Source organism: Anopheles coustani, chromosome 2, assembly GCF_943734705.1.
Source record: "Anopheles coustani chromosome 2, idAnoCousDA_361_x.2, whole genome shotgun sequence".
NCBI classification, from domain to species: Eukaryota; Metazoa; Arthropoda; class Insecta; order Diptera; family Culicidae; genus Anopheles; species Anopheles coustani.
The window spans coordinates 63533831-63551046 of NC_071289.1; the positions used below are offsets into that span (position 1 = coordinate 63533831).

General features: G+C 41.7%; 1 protein-coding gene across 1 annotated transcript; it reads right to left on the reverse strand.

The window, feature by feature from the left end:
- Positions 1–15125: 15125 nt before the first annotated feature.
- Positions 15126–16187, reverse strand: LOC131264798 (uncharacterized). Its single transcript, XM_058267064.1, has one exon. It carries the CDS (start codon positions 16185–16187, stop codon positions 15126–15128), a length of 1062 nt encoding a protein of 353 aa, XP_058123047.1.
- Between the last annotated feature and the right edge of the window lie 1029 nt (positions 16188–17216).

Genomic DNA, 17216 nt, shown 5'->3' on the forward strand with positions numbered 1-17216 from the left:
ATAAATGACGACTTTTACTTTGGAAGGATGTATTTTCTTATGCTTTCCATGTCTTTCGTGAATTTAATCTGTGTGATGATTTTTTCTGTGTGATGATTGAACAAGCTTTTAAAATAACGTAGAAAGTAATTATGCAATTTTCAATATTATCAGCATTCCTTTTCGATGAAAATAAGTGTGTTTTATCTGATCTCTTGAAAAACGTGGTAGCTCATTTTATTTTTTTTCTGAGAAATAACATTAACTCATATATCAATCAACTAAAACCAATTCGAACCGATACCTATGTATGCTTCGTCCCTGTTCAAAGCTTTTCAAATCCGTTTTAAAATATTTGGCAGTCACCTTCCGAATGTTTTAACTGAGGAAAACCATTTCACCTTCGAACCTTAGATATCTTGCTAATTCCCTTCGTAAACCTGGTTATGGACCATTCATTCGTTTAGCATTACGCCACCTTTGGACGATTTTCAGCATGCTCTCTATGTATTAGAAATTCGTTTGAGATTTTCAAATCACCAAAACGCATACAAACAGCGAAGGTGCGAAATGCAAATCCGTTAATCCTTTGCTGGTGAATACGATTGTTTAAAACCAGCCAGGAAAAACTGTCCATGCAATGATGCCCTCGGCCAGCGTTAGTAGCTGAATAGATAAACCCTTCCGGATTACCAAGCATTTCTAATACATGGTCCATGTGTGTTAGCGATGGTGGAAAACCTTTACTCTGTTCCCATCCGAAACAGTTTTTTTACAAGACACAAATGAAAACAAAAGAAAGGACAGTGAAAAAAGTATCTTTTTGTGTTTTGAATTTAGTTTAGAAAATTTGAATTTGCAACTAGATAAATCCTGAATTTAAGACTAAAATTCTTTAATATTCAACAATTCAAGCACAAAAATCCGTTTTTTGATACCGAAGATCATCGCTAAAATTCCTTGTGATAACTATAAATCATATTGTTAATAAATAAATAAATAGTTATATGATGAATAAAGACATGTCAACATTATCAACAGAGTATGTAACATACACAAGTGGCAAGAGATTCCACGTCGGTTTCACAGTTATGACCGATTTTATTGTACCGCTTATCATCATCAGCTCCCGATGGCGATGTCAATAAACCAGGCAAAACTAATTAAACTTGGTTTGAACCATGGCCTTACGTAATCCCCAGTCGATCGGTTCTACTTCGGTCTGCAATACGAAACCGAACATTTGTGCTGCTCCGGTGCCGGCATGTGGTCATGTGTTACGTGTGTCCCTCGGTGTCCGGGTGGTCCGGGCCCGACATGACACCGAGCATACAATTATACATCACCGGATATAATCTCTTTTCCAATCATGTCGAGCATCACTTCGTGCGAGGAATACACCGGAGGCTCGGCCGGCCTCCTTCCAAACACCTGCACCGAAGGTTGCCCAGTGCGTTTAACATTGATTATCATACATCCTTCGACGCAAGGACGGGAACGAGAGCGGGACTTATCATTTCTGCGGCCCGCTGTATGATGTTGTGCAGGTTTTACGCTTTCCGCGTGTCTTCGATAACAAATTCCCTCGTGCCGAAGGTGCCGGACTTGTCGGCTAACGACACCGTCAAGGATCAAAAGGGAGGGGAGGGGGAAGGGGGGTGGGATTTAATAATAAATTGATTAGTTCTCCAGTTCATACCTGACCGGGAAATGATCCAGGCAAATGGCCAATGGGCAACCACTTCCCAAGTGGCAACGTCTTGAGTAGCTCTCGAAGAACACGCACCCGTTTCTGACTGAGCCGTTCCGAAACGGAAAGCGGAAACGATCCGCAAGGCTGGGAAAACAGATCGTTACGATGGTCCCTTTCCCTCGGGCACCATTCGCAACCGACTGGCGAGGGAGATCGAGCGGAAAAAGGAGTGAAAATAAAGTCTTCAAGACTCACCACCATCCTCCACAACGCCGTACCGTAGACGGGCGAGGAAAATCAAGCATGGCAACACGTAAGAGGATTATCGCAGTTGGTACGAGATGCACCCGGGCTCGTGCCTCGTTTTCCGACCTTCGACACCGTCCGAGACGTTCCGGGAGGAAAGTTGTAAGAATATAAAGTCTACCATAACACTAACGACTCCATCGGCGAAGCGCATTCGGTGCCGGAAAATGGTCGGGCCTGATGTCCGATAGAGTTTCCCGATTTTAGCTCTCCCATTTCGCCCCGCGGCAGCGAGGCAGGATGTAGGAGATTTGTCGTATCGATATCCGATGGCGAGCCGGCTCGAGAAGATCGATGGCAGATTGATTACCCGGTTTCACCCGAGGCGAAGCGGACGGGCGATGGAAATCTCGGAAAATGCATAATAGCCAACAAGATGCTCTAACAATCGGTTGCAAAGATGAACGATTTAGTGTGGTTATATTTTCCAATCGCAGCACTAAACCGGAAAGAGGAAAAACATCCTCGAAGATGTTTTGAGAACAGGAAAAACCAATACAGCTTGATTGATTTTAAGATTTTTGTTTTGTGTTAATATTTTTGTTTTGTGATGATGTTAATCCTTTTGTTTCTCGGCATTCAAAGAAGATAACGTAATATACAATAAATGTTTAAAAGTCACCAAATGAGTAATTTAGTTCTTAAAAAATAAATCTTGCCTATTGCCTACAAATCTCTCGAGTAAGATGTTGATCAACAGCCATTTCTATAAATGAATCTCGGAAACTCCCATAGGATGTTCATTATCTTTGAACGAAACAAATAGTTACCACTTAATCTACACCCGAGCCAAGTTGCCACGGTTTGCAGAAGGCATCAATTTAATTTATCCTCCGGAAATGGAGCTCATATAGCCCGCATTCGCTCACATGTGTGACACATTTTCCCGGTACGAGAGTTTTCCACCAGGGCAATCCCCCGGAATGCCGAAACGGAAATGAGCCTATAAAAAACTTTCACCGACCGATTGCGGGTCGAAACACTCCCATCCTAACGCTTATCCCCGTCGCAAGGGTGGATTTTCCGGGCTTACGTGACTTTTCGTTGCCGCATCCGCAAACTGTGGGGCTATGGCGACACATGTGTTGCAATGAGAAAAAAGGAAAGTACTTTTTATCTACAATTTTTCCCTTCTCGGGTATCGAAAGGAAAGTGTTAACCCGCGCCGCGGGTCACAATTTGCACGAAGTTGGCGAAATAATGAAGTTTTTCGCAACAGATTGTTTCAATCTCTTTCTGGTGCTGAAAGTGTTTCTTAGGGCTCCATCGATCCAAGGAGGTGATAATGTGATTTGTTTGGAAATTTTTCGTTTGGAATTTTGCGAAGAAACAAAACTTATCCTAAAAATTGTATTCACAAAAGATCCAATGAATTTGCAATGAAAAAGTATTTTTTAAATTTTGCATTTGTTTTGAAATGGATTGTGTGGAAACGTATCTATGTTATTCAATAAATTAACGCTTAAATGTGTATAAAACCACGTTACATTTTTATTTGTCATTAACTCTTGAATAACAAAGTTTGCTTATGTCAGGTTAAGCATACTATCCAAAATATAGAACTCACATATAAACAGTATTGCTCAGGCAGTTAGAGCAACCTAGATAAAACAAATTGTTGTAGTTTAATCAATTTCATATAATTCCTCATAATAACAGTAAAACTCCTTCTACAAACAGTAAAATGTTCCACATCAAGATTGATCAAACGTAAATTTTAAACATCAACAAAGCGAACACCAAAAGAAAAAAAAAGCAAACTCCAAAGGCTCGTGGAAGGACATCTTTGCTCCTTCGGGTGCTTTTCACTTGGTACGTTAGCACCTTCACCTTTCATTTAGCATAAATCCTGAAACTGCTTGCTTTTAAATGTCACGAACCATGAAATTAATTGCTGTGGCGCTCTCTGGTTTCCTTCACGACTCCGGTTTCGTTTGAGGGCAACGTTTTACTTGCTATTTGTTTTTTTTTCTTCCTACCTTCCTTCTTTCCTTCCTTCCTTCTTATCGTCAACAGTCGTCCTGCCATCGTCGTACACGTTTCAAGTTTCATTGCATCCGCTCAGTCTTTTCCCAGTTCACGAAGGGTCGTTTTTGCGAAGTAAAACTGGCTGACTGCCTTCGCCGTCTGATCCTACCTTGGGCCAATAGATTGGCTTACAGCGAAAACAAAAAAGGAAATACTAAAATAAAAGGTGAAAAGGAAACCATTTCGGTCCGAGGACATACCGGGTCGGATGTATTTGTTGGCCCTGTATCGCCCTCGCACCCTTCCCCCGCAGCGGAAAGCTACACCATGAGTGCATCCATGAAGGGAAGATGGTTGGATAAACACACAAACACGCACGTACACGGAATGAGTTTAATATCCACTCTGTCACATACATGGTACCGGACTTCCGGTTTCAGGCTTAAGACAAATCTCCGGCCACCTTCAACGGTCGATTTTCAAGATTCCAAAGTTCGCAAAGTGCGAAGCGGAGTCGTAGTTTTTCCGGCCGCAATCTGACCCTCGGTTCAATACAGGAAAATAAATTACTCTTGTGTTATCGCACTCACTTCCGGCCTGTCTACGGTGGGCCGATGCAAGGGAACGGTTGTTTTTCCTTAACAAGCGGTTTTCTGCACGAATCGTTTGACTTTGCAGAAGATCGATGGAGGTTGGCATTAAAATAATATTGGACACATTTTATAAAACGAAACTCAAAAACACATAACAAAAGCTCAGTTCTTTGCACAAAAAATGAACCGAATAAGTTCGAACATTACTTCACCTGAAAGCAATCGAACCGCGTGACATCTTAAAAAGTTGTTTCCGGCCAATATTCTTTCCTCATCAATTATTATGAAGCCTATCATAATTTATGATCTCTTACGAAGCACTGCAATTACCACCCGGAAAACCAACTTTTCGCCATCATCCACCGACAATTCGGAGTCGAGTGAAAATGGCATTCCGGGTACGGGAATGAAAAATAAAACCCGAACCGGATCAATTAGTTTTCTTTCAAGAGTGCAAGCTTTGCCAACTCGCTCGCTGTCAGGAAGCACTTAAGATTTTATTACTGTCCCCCCGAAAATAGCTTTATGAAACGGGTCATTAATTTAATGAGGGTGCAAGGATGCCCTCGATGCGAATGGGTAACGTGCCACATCGGGAGGGACAAAGAGCGAACTGGCTCGTGTATTCCTTGGAACCTTGGAAAAGCTCCACGGAACACAACGATGCTTGTTGGGGGTGAAGTTGATGGCGCGAAAACTTTGCAAAGACTACTAAAGTAAGAGTCGTAAAACATAGTGCATTATTGATGTACCACTTTGTGGGTGCTGTCGAAATTGATTTTTATGTTTAGCATCAATAATAACTCACTGCTGGATTCTTCTGCAACGCGATATACGGGCTCGTACTTGTTGGAAGCTTGTGACTCCCATGCACTTATGACATTTCAGTGGAATTAATGTCTAATTCAACAAGGAATATTTTCTGTTTTAAAATCACATTTTAATCTCCAAGTTAATTATGCTGCTGATGGGTTCGTAGATTTCAATTATTTTATATTACAATTTAGAAGCGGTTTTGTTACTTATAAACCTTTCCTTAAACAAAGACATATCAGGAAACAAAATTTGTAAATTAAATTAGATCTCTTTCAAAAAGTATTTCGATCCAAATTAACATGGAATGTTATGTTATGTTCAAATTTCAACATTTTTTACTTTGCAAAATCTACCTGTCCAAATAACGCTCTTCAAATTATCCGACAACCAACAAACCCGGCCAAACTTATAATAACGACCGTTGGCCAGAAGAAAACTTTTCCTACGGAGCGTATGGATCAGGTAAAATTAAATACCTTGTGTTTGACACTGACGTAAGTTTCGTCTGGACCGAAGTTGTTTTCGTGGGCGAGCGGGGCGACTATTGGTTTCTGCGGTGTGCGGCATCAAACCCACGTCAAGCGGGAACGTATTTGTCCAACGCTAAGCCGTCCAACGACCGGTACTTATTTGCGACCCATCGGACGCTATTAATAATTTTTCAATAACTTTGCCAAGTTTCAAACTGTTTTTGATCGCGCGTAACGGACACGTTGGCATCTGTAGACTTTGCTGAGACGGAATTCAAATTTAACGTAACATTGGCGATTTTTTTTCACACTTTTAACCTTCGTTCATGACGATAAGCAATAGGTTCGGCTATGGTCATTCATCCGGAAATGAGTTTGCCTCATCAGTCGATTACTTTATTTATCTTTACACGCGTGCGGGTGTTAAAGCGAACTCAAACAATTCGCCGTCCGCTAATTTCATGCATTATTTATCATAACCGTTCGGCTGCAGACTAACGAAGTGATTTTATGCTCTGCTTGATGGATTCATTCATCGAATCCTACTGCGAGGCGAATAAATATCATCCATCATTGCGTTGCAGCGTTGGTTAGGGTATCGAAACGATAATAATTGACAAACTAATTTCACCGATGGCAGTGTATTTACATTTTGCAATTGTACGCTTATTTTCCCTTCGCTCCTGGAGCCGGTCGGGCATGTTTTATTCATCAACACACGACGTGATAAATCGTGCGGAAAATTCAACAACCTACGATGTACTGTAGAAAGCTGATTACTGTGTGATTTGCATTAGCTGAATAATTTAATTTTTTTTTTTCATTTTTCAAGCAGAGATAGGAAGCATCATTTTCAGGAGCACCTTTTGCATGCGAAAAATATAGACTTAAGGGAACTGGAGCGACTCGGAAGTTGTCCTAGTTTATGAAAACGCCCAAAGAAAATTTCAGGCTCCGATGTGGCGAGCATAGTATCACGTCTTTGAGGCAAACAACAGCATAACATCACGTCCCAAACCGGTTGGTGTTTGCCCGGAAGGACTTTTTTTAGATGGAAAAATATTTATCAAATTGTGTTGTATTTTTTCCAATTATCATGAAAAAAACGTTATGTTCGAAATTCCCGACAGTTTTACCTTAATCAAGTACCGTGTTTCTTTTTCGGCTATCTTTATAATGAATGTGGCCTACGGTCAGGTATTTTGAAGGTATGTTTTCCTCTTGCCTCTCGCATCTAATTACCTTGCATTCCATAGAGCAACGACTCTTCATTATAGAAATACATTATTCTCAACATTATATAAAACATCATTAAGCGAAAGATGCCGACATTCTCATTACCGCGACAAATAATGTGTTCAATAACTCTTCAAGAGAAGATCTCGGTACCTTACCCTAGCTTATCAAGTTTAACCAGCGCCAAATTAGTTGACCCGAATTAGCGGTCCTTGATAGCCCGCACGCTATCAAAGAACGCCACCATCGGCTTGTCCATATGTGGCGGTGTGTGGCGTGTGTGTCAGGTTGATTGAAATTTAAAACATCGCTCCCACGTGTGCGAAATGTGTGCCGACACACGAACTCGACCGCGCTCTCGCTGGTCCCCGCAGCAAAAGAGCAAACGATTGCCAAGTGCACCGACATTATCGTTTAAGGATGACACCGGAGCAAACCCGGCGTGGCGCAAAAGACTTGCTGCAGCATAACCTAATTGAATTTATGCACTCTTACGTGGCGGTGCAGCAGCAGCACCTAAATCCGGTATATTTTTTTCTTCCACTGCCGTTTTTCTCACCCTCGCTTTCGGTCTCATTCGCGCCAAACCACGAATAAACCACGGCGTGGAATGGGTGGGTGGACGGTGGAACTCAATAAATCTTGTGCCATGCACATTACTCCCAGCGCTCCCATTCCGGGGCCGGGGATGCCCGTGCGGTCGTTAGGATGCAAAATATGCTTATCTAGTGCCATTTTTTCTCCACCACACGCTACGACCGGCCGGCCGCATCGCAAGCCCCGGCAGAACAACATTTCGATCTACCGAACACCACGCAAAAGCACCGAGGACTCGGACTCGGTGGGCCGAGAAGAAAACGAAAACGTACGCCGGCAGCAAGGTGGGAAAACAAATCAACCTCAATTGAGACAGCATGGCAGACATTTTTATAATATATCCTTGCCTTCGGTCGGTGTTTTGTTGGACGGGTCATGACAACCGGCGCGAAGCTATCGATACGTGGTTTTTACCCCCACGAATGAGGTGGATATGGTCGGAAAGAAATTTCATAAACTATATGTTTGAAAGTATATAAACAATGCCAACTCAGGACAAATAATGTAACCACAAAAACTAATTTAAATTCAAACCAATTCCAAACCAATTTAAATATCAATAAATAATTTTGCCTTAATTGTCTAAATTATTTCGTTAAGGCATTGCATGTTGCGCTCAAATTAGTATATTATTTTGAAAAAAAAAAAATTATTGACATAACAAGTTTATTAAAGTTTAAAAAAATAGCTACGTAATATATTTACACATTTTATGTCTTGTATGTTTTTGCTGAGGAAAGGCAATAGAATTAGAAATCTTTTTCAATCGATCCTTCCCCTTGGAGACGACGCCGTCAGTTTGCAGAAATATTTCACCCGAAAGAAGCTCCATTAGATTGCTTCAGATTTTAGCAACAAATGGGAAGTCATTCGAGACAGGATTGGTGGAAATGGTCGATCAGCTTTAGCAAAGAAAAATGCATCAATTTGTCTTTTCAAAAGACTGGTAGCGAGCAACAAGTAAACCACTCCTGGGAGATTGTTTAGAAGTGTAATAAATTCATATAATTTAACTTTATTGAAACCCTTTTCAAAAGTGATGTGTATTAGCAAGCGTAAACCTTTTTATATGTAGTTAGAAATTGTATTGAACAAATAAATAAAACGAAGCGATTTACGAACGAGTATGAATACGATCGCAAACACAAACAGGTCCAAAACAGTTCCGGTTCGTTATCTGGCACCAAATTGCAGTGAAGTGCCTGTCAGCTCCGGACTGCTCCACACAGACGTAGCCACAACGACAAATTGATTTCATACCGATGGAAGCAAGCAGGGAGGGGAAAAGCAACCTGGGTAGATATTTTGTTGATCGTACCGATCAGCCAAAGCCGGAATGATTGACGCGATGAAAACAATCTTTTCATGTCACTCCCCCAAGCCCAAGCGTGGACATGGCCTTTTTCACGAGCGTTATCGAATTTCCGTGCCATGCAATGTGCATAGGTGTGAATGGGTCCCGGGTGCACGATTCAATGCAGCTGTATGGCGTGCTGATGGAATTGAAATTTGAACGTCACACCTTCGCCGGGCGCTGGCCATAAGCCGGTGGAAAGCGATCGATACGCATCCCGATGGGTGAGTGCATTATTGCCGACGTGGCCTTTGCCGGGTTTTCCTGCACTTCAACTGGACCAAGGGAAAGCAGGAAAAACGGGGCAAAAACTGGTCAACTCACGCAACTCCATTCAGGAAGCTTATGGGTGATTATGGGTTGACGAAGTGTGTTTCATATGAATTAGTTTAACAGAAAACATTCAGAAACAATTTTTCAAATCGAAATTGACAAACCTATTTTTATACTTTTATTTTTACTTCACTAATCGAGATTTTTCAATCTACACACATAGTTAAAAACTACAAATAACAATTTCAAATGTTTACGGACTTACAATTTGTCTTTCTGGCCAGAATTCCACAATTATAAAGATTTAAACTAGAATTGTGTAAATCTGATTCATATTCATGAATCTGAATGAATCTCTGCCTTACAAGGGATTCATGAATTTTCGTCGAGAGATTCATGAATCCGAAAGACACACCAACTGATGAAAAGTCACCAGCCAAAAATGGGTTGAGGGACCCCCTTTTTTTTTTTGGTCGCATTGTCCACGCCTAGAATCGGGGAGAATCGTGATAGATCCATGAAAGATTCATTAAGGTTTCGAAAGAATCATTAAGAATCCATCTGAATGAATCTTAGGTGAAAGATTCATATGAATGAATCTCACCAAAACTGACTCGCTAAACTATTCAGCTACATCCAAGGTGCATGTAAATCAACCGAACCAATCATATTTTCGACAAACAAAATGCATTCATTTTATAATATGCGGGAGTACCGAATTTTAAGACCGCTTCAACGATTTTACTTTCTTTGTGACTTTGACAAATGTAAGCTCGACAATCAGGGAAATAATACCCAATATCCATCCGTAGCACAAGAAATAAAATACTGGCACAAGATCGCTAAAGAGCAGCACAGACGAAACGTTCAGTTCTGTAGGCGTTCGAGCAAGTCTCCACGCTTCACGCATAATTTTAAGAATAACTCCATTGGCGTATAGCTGACCCAGGTACTCTGCAAACTTGGCCTCAAACCTGGACCATACGCTAAAGTAGTAGCACATTTGAATCTCCATTAGAGGTTCATTTAAAATATAGAAGTGGGACGAATTAATGAGCGATTCAAACGAACGGTGGTTGCGGACCATATCCGCGGCATACTCCGTGACGATGTAGGCGTATCCAGGCTCATATGAGAACGTGTAGTTACTGATACGTGTACCAGTTATCTTTTTGCGCATACGCTCTGGGAAGTCTCCAGGAAGTGTACTTATGAAGTTATCGATCATGGATGGCTCGTTCAGTAGTGTTTCCGATTTGAAAAACTGTTCCAGTGTTTTCGGATCCTCTTGGTATCTCAGCAGAACCATAAACGATGTCACCTGTCCCAGGTATGCTTCCAACAGGATAAACTTGAAGATTTGAACCGCAACGACGAGCACGGCCTGAAAACGACGTGATTGCTGCCCATCGCCAAATATAATAACCATTATTATATTCAGCTCCAGCTGTTTCCAGAATATCCAATTGAGTACGGCGGCAATTCCAAGAATTAACAAAAACATATACCAGACCGCCGGTTGGTAGGGCTTAAGGAATTGTAAGTTATAATTGATCCGCTGCACTCTGGGCATCAACAGTTGAAACTTAGAGCGATGCTGTAGTGCAGGGATCGGCACACGTTTTCCAAAAAGGGCCAGATGATTTAAGAAAAACCGAAGGCGCGGGCCGGATACTTTAAACGATGCTTTCATGTTTTCAAACCCTTTTTAATGGAGAGAGGAACTTTCTAAATAGCAAAGTTACATTAAAAGTGGGAAAAGATAAAGTATTTAAAATGTTATCAATAAACATATAACAGGAACACCTCGTTGAACAATTTTCAACTTCATTTTTGGGGAAAAAACAAACCTGGCAAATCCGATAACAATTGCGATGGATTTTTTGTATGAAGCACTAAAATATTCTTACGGGCCGGATAAAACCATTTGGCGGGCCGGATTTGGCCCGCGGGCCGCACTTTGCCGACCCCTGCTGTAGTGGGACCTGGGGTATTTTCACCGCCTCGTTGCATGCACGTCGCGTCAGGTACATATCCATAGTTCCATTATGAAGCATTCTATAAATATTGCGCAGGTCTAATGGGTTGAGGGAGGAATAAGAAATCTGGACACCCATCTTACGGGCAATAATGTCTGCAATTTCCACATCAACACCCATAACGGTTCGATTTTTTGTCACAATCGTATACGGCATGCTACTCATGAGCTGTGTTCGGAATCTGAGGCCCTTCAATCGTCCAGCGAAGAGCGAGCTAAATTTAATAACTGATGAAATGGGAATGTACTGAGAATCTTTCATGTACCCAATCGATCCATCAATCTCTGCAGCCGATGCGTGTAGTATAATTACGTATTCTACCACACTCACGACGTTGAAGAAGTATTCAATTTCTTTGAAATCTGTCTTTAGTCTCACATTGTACTCGAGCAGAATAACGAATTTGGCTTTGTAGTGTTTTGACAAACCAACAAACGCATCGTTGAGCTGTTGGACGAGATTAAACTAAGTAAGACCAAATTATTAAATATACCTTCTAATGCCTGTGTTCAAACTCATTTCCACTTCCATTTGCATACCTTTGGGCCTACTTTCAACTCTAGGAACACGAGGCAACGCTCTCGAACGGATGTATTCATTCCACTCGCACTGCTGAATACGAGTTTCGGGTAGGGAAGCCGGTGGAGAGCTACCAGCGCCGTATTGTCAATTCCCCACAGGATCAGGGTGTCCATCCTTTCCTGCGTGGCTTCGCCGAAACCTTTGCCAAAACCTTGTTCGGCGATATGTTCCAGCACTTTTAAAGCTGACTGTGATGAAGTCGGGTGGAAACACCGTAGTGACAATAAAAATAAAGCAACCTTTATTCTTGACATCTTGCTGCCAAATGGCTGGTGTTGGCCATGTACGGAATTATTTGTAGGTTGAGAAATTGTTGCCGTGAGCAAACAACTAAATAGGTTAAAATGTGATCCAGTATTGACAGAAAACATTAAGTTGGATTAAGAAATAGTTTACCTTCGAGGTTGTTTTGAGCCAAGTGAACATTCATGTACCACCCTCAAATGTCAACTCCATGTAGGCTCCGGTTTTTCCCCTTACATCAGGTGAAACACGGGAAATCAAAAACACTAACAAAAACATTGCTGCATCCCGGTTCAAATTTGTTGAATTATAGCTCGAATGATGCGTGTTGCGCTCTGCTCTGCAGTGGAAATTAATGACGCAAACAATACCTCACAAATTGTGCACTTCTAGGCAGATGGAAATTATGCAAATCGGTTTTGCTCCAAACGCAGGCCAACACTCGCCAGCAAACCGGAATGGCGTTAGATAGTGCCGGAAGGACTTGTTTGATCTAAAATGCCGCATGTGGTTAAAAGGCACCGAATTCTAGACGCACATACACACACATACACACTACTAGGCGGTAGACGGGTGCAAAAGCCAAGCCAAGCCTAGGAAAATGCGTGGCATGGTTCAACAGCAACAGCAGCCGATTATGGCACGGTGACACAAACCCGGTCGATGCCCACCTGATGATGTATGGAAGCATCCCGGTATTTGTTTGGCAAACGCCAACAGCTGAACCATTCGATTGCTCCCTTTTCCCATTCGAATTTACGGTTCGGGTCGCAAATTGTTGCAAAACTGGATGGAAAGCGTCCGATGGATGCTGATACGAAACTCAACGAGGGCGAGACAGCACACTGTTTGTATAGTTCCTTATATTTGTTGGGCGTACTAGATAAGTACTGTTGGTAGGTTGATTCCGTTACAGTCACAGAAATTCATGAAAAAATAAGAGACATAAATTAAAGTTTACATAAACTAGACACTTAAACATTCCTATAGATTATTAATTTAATAAAGAGAGCAGAACGATCAAACTTACGTGGCTAGAAAAAGCTGAAAAATTAAACTTTGAATAAAGACAAATACTATCGTGCCGCAACGTTGCAGGTCATCGAGAAATTGATAGGTTTCAGACAAAATAAAAATTGTTCTTTTAAAACTTTTATCGAAAATTCAATTAAAGTATGACCATAACTAAATTGAACCAAAGAAAGCGCGCTACTGTGGCGCCTCTAGTGGCGTCAGCCGGAAACTAATATTTTTAGTAGTATTAGTAAACAATAACAATGAAGTTGTGAAAGTTTCAGACCTGTACTATTTTTTTTCGCTAAATGCCGTATAATGGAAATTGATCGACCAAAAATAGCTCCGCACAAATAACTGGAAAACCAAGGCAATTGAGCAAATTGAATAAGCCGGGAACCCATAAAAAAAAACAATAAAAATGACAAGTATTTTTCTTTTGTACAATTATGCATAACGATTGTTATAAAAATAGGTGTTTAGTATTCTAGTGTTCACTGTCCTTATAAATTCACGTATTTTGTGTTTTGGTTCCTGCGCTCGTATCGTGGAAAGGGACACCGTTTTCGCAACGTCCGTTCACTTCTTCTTGCCAAGAACATCTCTAACTGTTCCAACAGTTCGTCTAAAATGAAGTTTTGTGATTGCCCAGAGTTTTTCGATGGGGTGAAACTCTGGGAAATTTGGTTTTGGTACCAAGTGGATCTTATTGGTCCAGTACCACTCCAAGACCACCTTGGAATAATGGCAGGTCGAAAAATCAGCAAAATACTTCATGTGAATTTATAGGAACAGGGAACATGTAAATAGTAAAAACCTATTTTTAAAACTAACCTTATGTATAACTGTGCAAAAGAAAAATACTTTTAATTTTTCTTTGCTTTTATTATGGATTCCAGGCCTTGTCAATCTGTCCACCGGCGCTCCAGTGATTTGTGCGGAGCTATTTTCGGTCGATCAATTTCCATTATTCGACATTTCGCGAAATAAAATAGTACAGGTCTGAAACTTTCACAACTTCATTGTTATTGTTTACTAATACTACTAAAAATATTAGTTTCTGGCTGACGCCGCTAGAGGCGCTACAGTAGCGCGCTTTCCTTGGTTCAATTTAGTTCATACTTTAAATCAAATTAAAATTCTATGTAGACCGATATTGAAGATTGTAATTTTCTGTAAAGTGCAACATCCGCAAGACTATAAGAAAAATAAGACAGACTTCAACTATACTCGAACAAACGTAGATATTCACATGAATATATTCTTCCAATACTTCAACCATTGCGATCAGAATACGTTGTCGATAGTCTCAAGAGAAATTAAACAGCTGACAAAACAAAAGCGTCGCAAGTGAAGAACATAGACACGGGGGCACACAACACCGGAATGTTAATAGAACGACATGTTATAAGAAGACTGCTTTCCGAAAGATCTTAGAAGATCTGCTTCCCGAAAGACCGAAAGAACGTAGAATATTTTGCATCAAGGCGGCTTAATTTCCATAAGACAATACACGGCTTGTGGAAGCACAGTCTTTCCCATTCGAGGCAAAGTGTTGGGCAAGACCGTTTCTCGAATCGAAAGTGAATGCTCAAAACCAATTATCACGATAAGCGTATCTTGCAAAGGGATAGTGTAGTTCTTGGGTCGTCGGAGCACTAGGACATGGGATGTTATTTAAAACAAGCGAGACTTTTAGATGAAGATGTACGAAAAGTGAGACTGGTAGGAGGAAATCGATCGATTATGATAAATTTGTGATGTACGAAACACAATAGTACATCTAATACCAGAATTACTAGTGACGATGCAAGAGCTAAGACTTTTTGCTATTGAACATCTTCATGTAGTGGTTGGTGAAAGTAGGAATTTCATAATCAAACATAGCAAAATAATTTACTTACATTTCAATTTGAAAGCCAATGTTTAGAAGAGTTCCCTTTCAACATTATTCCATCCCGATCAGTTTCTTATGCTCTCAGCTATCGATTTTTGTGATAATATTTTTGTATAGAACGGAACCGGCTGGACCACATCAGTGCGATGGAACAGGCCCTTCTCTTCCAGAAACCGTGGCTTTGGCAGGGCAGGTCGTTCGTTCAGGTAGTCCACGAGATACTTCACCGATCGCAGGTGGCAGATGTCTCGAAACAGTCGCTCCAAACTCATCAGATGCTCCGGTACGTCTGGCTGTTCCACATCTTCACCGCCTTCGTGCGCTTCTCCGACCGGTCGAAGTTCCCATGGCAGCGCACGGCCGAAGGCAATTCTCGGTCCGGTTCCGCTTGCCGACCACTTCCGGTTACGGGCGCGAACTTCGGCGATCCGATAATCCAGGGCCATCTGTGGCAGATTCCACTCGGCAGCGACCGACTCCGCCACGGCTCGAATCTCCTTCGGCGCAATGTTCAGTGCACGCGACGTTTCATCGGTCGACCCGCTGGAGAACAGCTGCTTCACGATGTCCTTCGTCAAGGTGGACCGTTCCGCACCGAGTCCGTTCATCCAGCGGACGAAATCATCCACACCCGCGTCCATCTGTTGATCCACCCGTTCCGATGCTTCCTGGTTGCACGGTTCGGTTTCGTACCGCTTCGAACGCCACAGGATGCGCTTCCGAGTCGGCTTCCGGAGAAAGTTGCCCATCCAATCTTCCACCCGCGGTGGCAAGGGACGCGGTTTGCTCTTTGGCTCGATTGTCACCTGCATCTGCACGGCGGCACGGTCCGGTTGGGAAACCATGTCCTGTGCTTCGTGGCCGCCTTTTGCATTCTCCCGGTGCCAGCCGAAGGGTGGTGATGAAAAGTCCTTCCTCCTTACCGCCTCGATGCACCGGTTCGTTCGCTCGGTCAACCGGCGGGACAAACTTCGGTCCATTCTTCGGTCGATTGGGTTTCGCTTCAGCAGGGTGATGAAGTTTCGCTCGAAATCGTCCACCATTTTGCACGTTTCCTTCCTGTCCGTTCGGTCGCTTCGTTCGTACCGCGACGGACGGATACGGATCTTCGACACTGGGGTGGCCATCGGGGACACGTATCCATCCATTGGACTCGTCGACGGGAGACGCGCTGTCAACGGTTGAGCTCCGGATTGCTACGATTGGAACATTTATCTCCACCGGTCGCTCTGCTAATGAAATGGAATTTAAATTGGAGGTTATTGCAAAACAATTTCATCACATTACGGTTTCGAGTTGTTGCGGTAAAATGTATCTCACATCGACAAGTAAGATCGATTGGAACTTTCAAAGTAAACCCATGATTAAAAATGGAAAGAAAGCAACTTTTTAAAACATTAAACTGACGGCGAATTGTTTCATAATTTTATTCATTCGTGTACTCTTTCTATCCAGAAGTTATAGTTACAAACTGTACATGAACTGTATACAAAATTTATACTGAAAATAAGAGATGTTTTAAGAACAAAATATCGTTTATGTTTCGATCACTACGAAACAAAGGGAACACAACAGTCAGCAAATAAACCATTGGAGCAATGCAGAAACACTAGGATGACACAAAAACAAATGTGATCTCTTTCTCTTGGCAAAGGTTTCACGCTGCAGGCACATGGAAGACAGACCACAGCGGGTGAAAATATAAATAAATATTTGCCTACAAAAAATGCCTCCGGAAGCTCTTTTTTTTTTTAGACCGACAACGAGAAGCGCTGGTATAAGAGAAAAAAAATAGAATATTATTAGCGTCAGCAACAGAATTGCAATTTTCAACAGTGAAAAGGAGCTGTGGACGTATGAATTTCAATATGAACAATAATTAAAGAAATTTGTTGCGAACTCTCTTGGATTTAAATTTAATTGAAGTTGCAACAGTTTCAGCTTGAAATGTGTATATTTGTTGACTATTATTATGTTCATTGATCCACTATGAAACTTGACGAAATTAAGTATAGAAACATCAAACAAAGAATCTTTATGGTCTTTGACGCTTGCGGAAAACGTTCTTTTTCGATTAAAAACATTTTTCACACACGGTGGAAAAACTTTCAATTGTCCGACGCACTCTTCCACCTATCAACGTGTCACACTATCCT